The following is a 9,644-nucleotide window of genomic DNA, read 5'->3' on the forward strand; positions in this document are numbered from 1 at the left end:
AATGCACCAAAAGATTCAGTTTCAAGAACTCAAATTGCCTTTTATTACACACTGGAAAATTTTTCCAAGAACTTGTGAATACAAGTTTCAAGAAACATTTGCAATAACGTGAGAGAGCAAATGAGTGTAGAGATTGACTGGCAATCCAATGCACGTGTACACAGAAAAGCATATGCTGCGCTTTTGGCTTGTGTGTCTGTGATCCACAAGAAGGGATCTGCAAAGACTATCTGAACGCATACTTTATTATATTAACTAGATGGCTAGCTGCAAAATATATTTTTTGCATTGTGTTTAAGTGAATTTTCAGGAATGCTACTTTCACCCTCGGGTGTTACAATCTTCCTTTGGATCTGCTTTGTTGGGTCTCAGATTCCATATGAGTGTCACAAGAGAAGTAGTATATTTGAGCATTTACAAAGTGCCCTTTAGAAAAGCATTTATCACTATGGCAGTGCTCAATTATTTGCTGATTTTGAGAGTACTTACATTTAGCTTTTCTATTTCACAACTACAATGCAACAACAAAAACTCTATGATTCTGGTTTGTGTGCTAGCTTTTATCTGGTGGAAAACAAGTTCTACTCTACTTTTCTGGACACTTTTAGCTAATTTATGTAGCCAGATTTAAAGTACAAATCTGTACCCTTTTGCCAGAACATGAGCTTCAAAAAAAAGGCAAGTTAAGTAAATAGTCAGAAGTAGACATCAGCTTTCTGGTACTCCATGAATATTTTGTAGTATTGTTTTCCAAGCTCACAGAAAAAAAGCAATTCTGTTCAGTTTTTTTGATCACCAGATACTGCCATAGATACCAACTGTGATAGTTGCTTTTGGAATGGTTAGTCACAGGAGCATATAAATTAAGCTTCCAGATGTATTACATTTTGGATGTTAACAAGCTCATCTGCTTACAGCTTTTGCCATTAACAAGCTCAACTCATGCAGAACAATGCCCTAGATTTCAGAAATTCTTTACCTTTTTTCCAAAGCTTCAAGACCTGTAAAGAAAAAAGGATATTAACAGCAAAGTGTTTGAATAGCATGCCTGCCATCTCAAATAACTTGAAACCCTTACTCCTTTCCTGAAAGTGAAACTGAATTATCTGGGAGTTCAGAATGATGAGCATTGACATTTAACTCTTCTTCCTTTGTGACCAAATGACAATATTACCCTAACTAGGTAATATTACATTTCAAGTACATCTGTCTAAAACTGGAAGTGTTACACAAATTCTTCCAATACGAGCAAGTATCTTCAGCAAAAAGATACACTCAATAGCCGCAATGCCTGCTCCAGCTAAATTTCTTCAAAAAGGAATTTAAAGTGGCAATAATGTCACTGAAAATAATAAGATAACAAACACTTAGCTCGACGTATTTATTTTTCAAGCTCAATAAATAAATGTGAATACACAAATTTGGAAAAATCTTAGTAACAGAATGTTTTTAAACAACATTCTGGCTTTAAGTTTTTTGTTATTGACACTATTGGAATATTTTCTGATCTGCTTAAAGTAGGTAAGTCATTATGTTGGTGATCCTTCATCACATTAATTTGTTTGAAGAAGCTGCTGCAAAGGAAAAAAGACGTCAGCCTTTGCTTAGACATAGAAAATTATCTGAACTGCATACATTAAGTATTAAAGTTACTTTTCTGGGCATGACTTTTCTAGAGAATAATTTTTAAGTTTACAGTTTGCATATTAGAGACCTCCTACCATTCATTACTTCATTATTATAAAAGGGAAATTGTAACAAAAGTGGAAAAAGCAAAAGAGAAAAAGGCATGGAAGAAAAAAGTGATACAAACTGGCCCTTTAGTTAGTAAGACATTCTTCCTTTATCCGTCTAATTTTCATTCTAGGTTCATAACAGATTTGTGTTGACTGGTTCCCATCACTGCAGCAAGTTTTCTTGAAGTAATTTTAAAGCAGCTCTTTACCAGTGGACTTGTGTTCAGACACCCTCTCTCTAACAGACATCCTCCAAATACCTGGCACCAGGCATGTCATATCCCACCTGCTGCCTTAGCTTTCCCAGATCATTCTATACTAATGCACTTACCCAGGCTTAGAGCATGAATACATAACTTGTCCAGGAGAAGCAGCCTTTTTCAAAAGTATCTACAAATTGCTAAATAGAAATTTTTATCAAAAAGGTTCACCAAGAAGGTAATTGTTATTGACTTAATGAAAGTGGAAGAAGATTTGTGGTTCCCTCAAAATTCAACAAGTATTCTGTTTCTGTATTCTATAAATACTACAAGACGCAACATGTTTATTTGGTTCCCATAAATTAGAAAAATCTGGTTTCCAAAAATTCTAAATTAGTGATTTAAAAAACAAAATATTACACCTGATCATCTTTCCAAACAACCTCAGAGAGCAGCCTAGCTTCTCTCTCACCCTTCAAAGTGTGCTTTTTAAGGATACAGGATTTATAAAACAAACAAAAAAGTGTGTTTTTAACTACAGTACACTTGCTTAAATATACAAGTGGACATGTTAATGTCATGTTAAAGTTCAAGGTACTTCTGGAAAAAAGGCAGATAGTTATTTTAACTCTGCATTCTTACATAGAATAATGATTATTATAGACCTTAGTTTCCTCTCATCATTCACCTATCATATGGAGAGGTCAATAAATAAGAACTTATCTGGTCCAGTTTACCTACAAGAGAAAAAATACTAAAGAAAAAGAAGTTATCTATAAAATTACGTGTTCAACCCTGATAACATCTGAGTTGCCATACCCAGTTTGTAATTGCAAGAAAAGCAAACAATATTCATCTTGCTTATTAATAAATGCCCCATTTTCTACGACAATTTTTGTATGATGCCTATCAAGTCACATGTTCTTGGGGCAAGAAAGCTGGCCAGGAGGTGCAATAATAGCAGTAACACAGTATAAATCTGGGTTCAAAAAACCGAACATACCAGATCCAGAAGCAAAGAAATCTGGACACATTGAGGAGGCAAGTGCCCAGCTGTTACTTGGGCGCTTGTATTGTGAAGACTATACCCAGCCTAAGATATAGTTTCATACCATGTAAGTAACACAGAATTCTGTTGTGCTAGTGTACAGACTTCAGGAAAAAAGTCTTGCACAAAACTAATTACCTCCTTTGTTTAGAGTAAAAGATAAAATAGCTTACTAACTGATGTAATGAGTAATGGATGTCACTATGACACAAAACTTGCCATGATTTGTGTGTTCAGCTACAAGGTGCAGTATTTCTTATAACTAACTCAAAGCACAGCCGCATCCAACTGTGATTTGGAATTCCATCTTGAGCAGCACGCACTATGACTTTGAAGAAAGTCTGTATGATTGTAACAAAGTCACCCATCCTCTCTTGAAACGTGAACAAAATCCATGGGGTAATCAGGCACAGGCGGCATGTAACAGGTTTGTCTTCCTTTTACTCCTTGTTTTTGATTCTGAGGACATGCACTTGGCTCCCGACTAAATCCATTTTCTATTACAAGAGAACACAGCTATTCTTCTCTTTTTCTCTCTCTTTCTCTCGAGGCTCTTTACGTTTGCGTTCATTACTCCCAGATTGTCTTCCACTTGCTGGAGAAGCAGCACCTTGCACCTGCTACATAGAAAAAAAATCTTGACTAAAACAAACATTATTGTAGATGCAGTCTGAAGTATTACTCTATGTTCAAGTTCACAAACAAAAGCTTAACTGTTACACAAACAGCAGAATTCAGGTAAGGTCCTTCCATACAAATACTCCAGAACTGCCACAAAAATTTTCTAAAAAACTAAGTCATGTGAAAACGTATTTCAAGTCCTGTGTGTCCCTTCTATTGTGTCCACCTATTCAGATCAGTTGTTCCAATAATAACATTTGGCTTCAAGCATTTTCTGACCCTTCTGTATTACAGTACTGGAATTTCTGTCTAGTTTCTTTCATAAGAACATAATCCACATTGCAGAAGTTGCAGAGTGAAAGTGTGGGTTTTGACAGCTAGATATGGCAAAGCAGCAGCTTTGTGTGTCTAGGAACTACTGAAGAACTTGGCAAAGGGCTTGGTACACAAAGGCAGCAAGTTTTAACTTATCAGCTATTCCAGCTGTTATCCATTCACAGCTGCAAATGAGCATGCTGTTAAGTCCCATTAAGCACGTTCTTCAGCTCCTTCTACCTTTCCGCAGCCAGCAGTATTGAATCTTTGTCTTAGAAGTAGCTACTGATGATTCTATTAGAGCAATAAGCAGTGGAAATAAGAATTTTGAGAATTGAAAGTTGTGTTGTTTCATGCTTAACAAGCACATCGGTTAATGGTTCTGAATTACTTCAGGCCACCAAAGATTCAGCCTTCATATAGATTATTTTTCACCTATTTGTAAATAAAAGCAGTTTTAAAAGTCTTCAGTGGGTAAGAACTCCCTGAAACCAGAACACCGACTTGAAATATTGCCTCTTGCACAAAAGATTTAGTTATATGGCGATTCTGTATATAGACATGCATGAATCACGTTTTCCAAGCATTTTGAATGCAACTGCTTATGGAGGTGGGACAGAAAGGTGTACCAGCAGAAACTGTTAACTTCCTAATTCGAAACAGGACTGAGTAGATTCACATGATAACATAGACTGAAACACCTAAAAATGTAAAGCAACAATCTTCTGCAGGACAAAATAAAGACAAAACTTTGACTACTATCAGAAAGCTCTTATTTGAATGCTATTTTGCAAGTAATGTAAAATATTAGCTAATACAATCTTTGTAACCTTACATACTAACTCATCCCATCATTCCAAGTTAAATAGTATGAATGAAACCCTAATTGAGAAGGTTAGGCCTGCCTTAAAGTATTTAAGTAGCAGCAACTGCTGTAGATGCATGCATACGCCAACAATTATAGCATATTTATTGATTGCTATGTTAATCTCATCACTTGCTGTACAGAATGGAAATAGTCTTACCAGTCTGAAACATTTACAGCTGTAGATCTGTCTATAACTATTAAGTTACATAGACTAAAACTCTGAACTAAACTCTCTCTCTCTCAAACTGCATTGTATTCTGTAGTAATAATGCTTTCTTACCTGGACCTGAGCAGCTGCTTGTTCTTGTTCCTGATAGTACTGAGAAGCTCTCCTGTCCTCCTCTTCCTGGAGCTTCTTTGCTAGCTCTAGATCACTGATTCCTTCTGGGATCTGTTCCCAGTTAATCTCTTGATTTTGCTGCTCTTGTTGTAGTGACAATGCCATCAGATAATCCTAAACAGTAAACTTGTTTATTAATGCCTTTTCACATAGAAAAGAGCCAGGTCATATCAAGTGAATTTTTCAGCATGTGCAGCTACACAGTACCTTCCCTTTCCCCCCAGCCTCATCTTCAAATACGTTTACCTCATGAAAAATAGGAATTTGTTTCAGAACCTGTCCATAACCTGAACTGCAGAAAGGCTGAAAACGGCTACTTTACATTTCTCCTTTCACAGTGCCTATGTCACAGCATACAAATCACAAAATAATTTTAAAAAATTGCTTTTGAGTTTAAATTCCATTAGCTGAACAGCAGCAAGAGACAGTGTCAGCTCCATACCAGTTCTACAAGTAAAGATAAGTAAAGATTTTGAAGCTGACTCCTTGTAATTTGCTACTTCTAATTAACACTCTGATTTATACTTGACAGAGTATCCGTCCTTGCTCTACTGAACAGTGTTGAGAGTACATCAGTAAGGAATGCTGTAACTCCTAAACAGATGAGAAAATCATCAAAAGGAGTTTTGGATATATCCGAACAAGACAGCAACTCAAGGAATCTGTCAGATTCTTTATACTACAAGAGAGAGATGTAATGCTTGAATTTATTAAAAAGCATCAGCTTATTAATTTTTTTCCCAGTATTTACAAAAACCACTAACGGTGATTATTATAAAAATAAACTGATTTTGCTTGTTCAGAATGGAAGATATCTGAGGAGCTTGGTCTTGCTATGTGCTTATGCATTAACTGGTGCAAGTAAGTTCCGTCTCAGATACGACCTCTAGAAACTATTATATATACTTAAGAATAACAAATAACCACCATCACACACAATCTCCTATTGCTTTTGTCCTACATTCAGCGAAGTGGGCATCAGAAAGCAAAGTTCAGTTATGACAATATTAATGAACTGAAATGAATTTTTTACAGGGGAGAAGTTTCATAGTGCTATTTCTGTTTCCACATACAAGGCAGATGTGACATTTCACCTGAGTAAGTTCTTTGCAGAAGTGGATTCTAAAAGATTAAAATCAGATTTTCCAACTACTCACAATTGGTCTTATTCTTCCGCCCTTGAAGTCATGCTAATACTTCAAAGTAGTACTTTTGAGAACCCCAACCTAAGGATCTAAAGATTTTTTTACAGTCCTATATATGCATGAGTACACATACATACGCATCTGTGTAAGGTACATATATATGACTAAAAAACAGTAGTAATTGTTATATATGGTCACAAACAAACTGAAAAATACAATAGAAAGGCAGAAATCCAGTACTTGGTCTATTTGATCCTGCTGCCCTCTGTAGACAGTTTCAGGGTCTGATGGAGGCCGTAGGTGGAATTCAGAATCACAGAAATTTCCATCACCATCCACATTGTGTAAGCTTTCCCAGACAACTTTCTCTTCTGTAAGAAAGCCCTGGTCTGTCACCAGCAGGTAAAGCTGACCCTATGCAGAAGAATAAAGAAAACCTGTAAAACTAAGATTATTTTTTACAATCTGATATAACTAGCAGAAATTATTTGCTTATACAACTGTTGCATTCCAGTAAAACATCATTTAGATTTTTTAGCAAGTTTAAAAATTTAAATGAATCACTATACAGCATTAAAATACCAAATACCAGTATTCATTGCTAAATTAACAGCCACACTTAATTTCTGTATTTCATCTCAGAATTTTTTTGTTGTTAGTGATAAGTTCATATTGACTAAAAATTAATATAAAGCATTAATATATACCTTGATTAACTCCTTGGAAACACACGTAAGTAGTATACCTCAAGATTGGCAATGTAAATGTTAAATCCCAGGACAAATCACATTAAATTCCAAAGGCAAGATCTGGAGACAAAGGTGATCCTTCCAAATAATCCAAGAGGCATTACCTCAGAAAAACCGCATCTCAGACTTCATGTTATGTAATGGGTTGTCATAGAATCCGAGATTGATGTCAATTGAAAAAAAAAACTAAATTTAAAGATTCTTGCTATCCCTTGTCACCAATAACTGCTTTTGTTGGATTTTAGCCTTTTTACAGTTCCACAAGGCCAAATTTCTCGATTTCAAACTTTGAAATTATAAAATGGGCTGGTCTGGCAATGAAAGAGACAATACTAACAAGTCCAGAAGCCAAGGTACAGGAAGAATGAGAGGTAAGCTTAAGTTGAAGGAATGGGAGAGGAGCTGAAATCAAAGGGAAATTAAAAAAGCGGGTCTCAAGTAAAAGGAGATGGTGCTGCACGTTTGAGGGACAGCAAAGCAGCACAAAAATTCATGTTTAAATTTCAATTTAAGTTACTTTTTAACTTTATCCTACCCTTTTTATAATGTTTTTAGAATTATACTCCAAAGCAATATTATTACTGACCATACAGCACATTAAGACTGAAGCTTCCATTAGTATTACCAAATGTACCAGATCCAGAAATTCAATGCAAAACTTGTTGCAGCATTGTATTTGTAAAAATCAAAGCAGGTTATTATGACATCCACAGACATTTGCTATTTATATTACAGCAGGACACAAAGGATTCTCAAAGATCACTGTGCTAAAGATGAACCAAAACAAGAGGCAGTCCCTGTTCTAATGATTTCATAGGCTGAACAGGCAAATAATGAAAACATCACCCCTATTCCACAAGTACAGAACTAGCTCACTGATTCCTCTAAAGTCATTAAAAGACTGTCTATAAGAGATGCTGAAATTAAAATCAGATCTCTTCAATCCTTCTAAGTTTACAGCCATCCCTTCTGCACCTGGTAGGTCATATGACATAACAAAAACGTTTTTGAAGATTCACATGCAGCTGTTGTTCTAATATTACCTAATACCACAAGATGCACTTATACAAAAGGCCAAACAGAACAGATAAAAAAGCCTAAAGGGCACTGCTATATGTTTGGAATGGCAGTTAGCCCAGCATGGGTGGGCTTACAGACATAAATACAATTGTCAGCAACAAGTCTGATCACATAACATGGTCTAAGGAATCATCTTTCCCTCTGAAACCTGCCTAAAAACTGAAGGCTACTGATGATTAAAAATCACCCAAAGAAAATAACAGGAAATAATTTCACGACATTTCCCATTTGCACAGAATACCTATTTCACAGCATCTTATATGTAAGGAGTCTTTAAAAAAAAAAAAAAAAAGAAAAAATCACAGAATCTTTAAGGTAAGTGTATTTGAACCTTTTAAATTTTATTTTGACTGGTACCTTGATTCAAGCAAAATCTAAAAAGAAAAAATGGGGGGGGCATCAAGTTTTATCCTATTTTGCCATACAATTTTAATTACTTTTTAAATGACTCGTAAACAGTGTAGTTTAATACTACTGAAATAGGAAAATGTTAATCCTCTCACTATTGTAAGCTGAACTTTTCACATGCAAATATTAAAGTATACCATTACCTTTATAGGATTAGAATCAAGTATGTCATTCAAAAATATTTCAAAGCTAACACTTCTTTGAAATAGAGAACTGTTTCAATCAAATGAAATTTATATTCTTTCTTTTTGTTTTTAAGACTTCATGAGTTGAACTCTACTTATACCCCAATTTTAAAAATGTCATCTTAGAGTAAATAAAACATTTTAATACTGCTCCCTGATGAAAGGCAATAAACTGCATTATGTATCAACACATTACCTAAACAATGCCATTCCAATACCAATTACATAGTTTAAAAACATGCTGCTTCTCTTTAACCAAACCTAGCAAGCCAGCAAACACAGGCTCACCAGTGCTTGTGAACAGACAGAGTTCCTTTTCGCTTTGTTGGAATGAAAGAACAACAGGAAAGCACAGAGCAGAGATCCAAAGTAATCTTTCCCTTTTTGTTTTTTATCAAGTCCTCTGATCTCTACTTCATAATTGGACAACTTTCAGTTTCATATACAAACTAAGAGGGGTCAGCTCTCTTTGAATTAGATGTAACATAGCTACTCATCTCTACAGAGTATCAATCTTCCTAGAACATCAATGTTTTTGTTCCTTCTACTTGCAACAGGCAAAGAGAGACCGTATCTACGGACTGGTTTTACAGGCACTGTTTTAATGCCATGCATGTTCTCTTCCCAGTCCTAAAGGCTCACAGGCCAACTTCACTGAGGGGATTTGCGATAGGAGAAAATCTTTTTATCATATGACCTTCACGCTGCCTCTAAATTTGAGCTGCACTAAGTAACAACATGCCTGGTGTCAGGAACCAGCCACCATTCTCCAGCACTTACTAGATCATGAGATCAATCTAGCTGCCAAGAGATAGCGATACACAGCCGACGCAACACTGGGATTTCTGACTTGATGTGTCCAGTAGTTTTACACCACATTTGTACTTCCAAACAAAGTTTCTGCACTTCAGCTCCACTCAGTGCAACACACGAGGAGGAAAAGGGAAAG

The 9,644-nt window shown here is 35.7% G+C and overlaps 1 protein-coding gene across 4 annotated transcripts in view; it reads right to left on the reverse strand.

The window, feature by feature from the left end:
- The window catches only part of MINDY2 (MINDY lysine 48 deubiquitinase 2), a 33,477-nt gene that overhangs the window by 2,017 nt on the left and 21,816 nt on the right, over positions 1-9,644 (reverse strand). For all 4 annotated transcript variants that reach the window (XM_035899568.1, XM_035899570.1, XM_035899567.1 and 1 more), the window contains 3 exons: positions 6,514-6,687; positions 5,069-5,242; positions 1-3,604 (listed from right to left, as the gene is read on the reverse strand). The exon at positions 1-3,604 is cut by the window's left edge and continues 2,017 nt beyond it. In XM_035899568.1, the coding sequence (XP_035755461.1) occupies positions 3,485-3,604; positions 5,069-5,242; positions 6,514-6,687 (468 nt within the window). In that variant the 3' untranslated portion in view covers positions 1-3,484. The remainder of the gene's footprint in view (positions 3,605-5,068; positions 5,243-6,513; positions 6,688-9,644) is intronic.

Source organism: Egretta garzetta, unplaced genomic scaffold, assembly GCF_000687185.1.
Source record: "Egretta garzetta isolate BGI_Z169 unplaced genomic scaffold, ASM68718v1 scaffold287, whole genome shotgun sequence".
In the NCBI taxonomy this organism is placed as follows: Eukaryota; Metazoa; Chordata; class Aves; order Pelecaniformes; family Ardeidae; genus Egretta; species Egretta garzetta.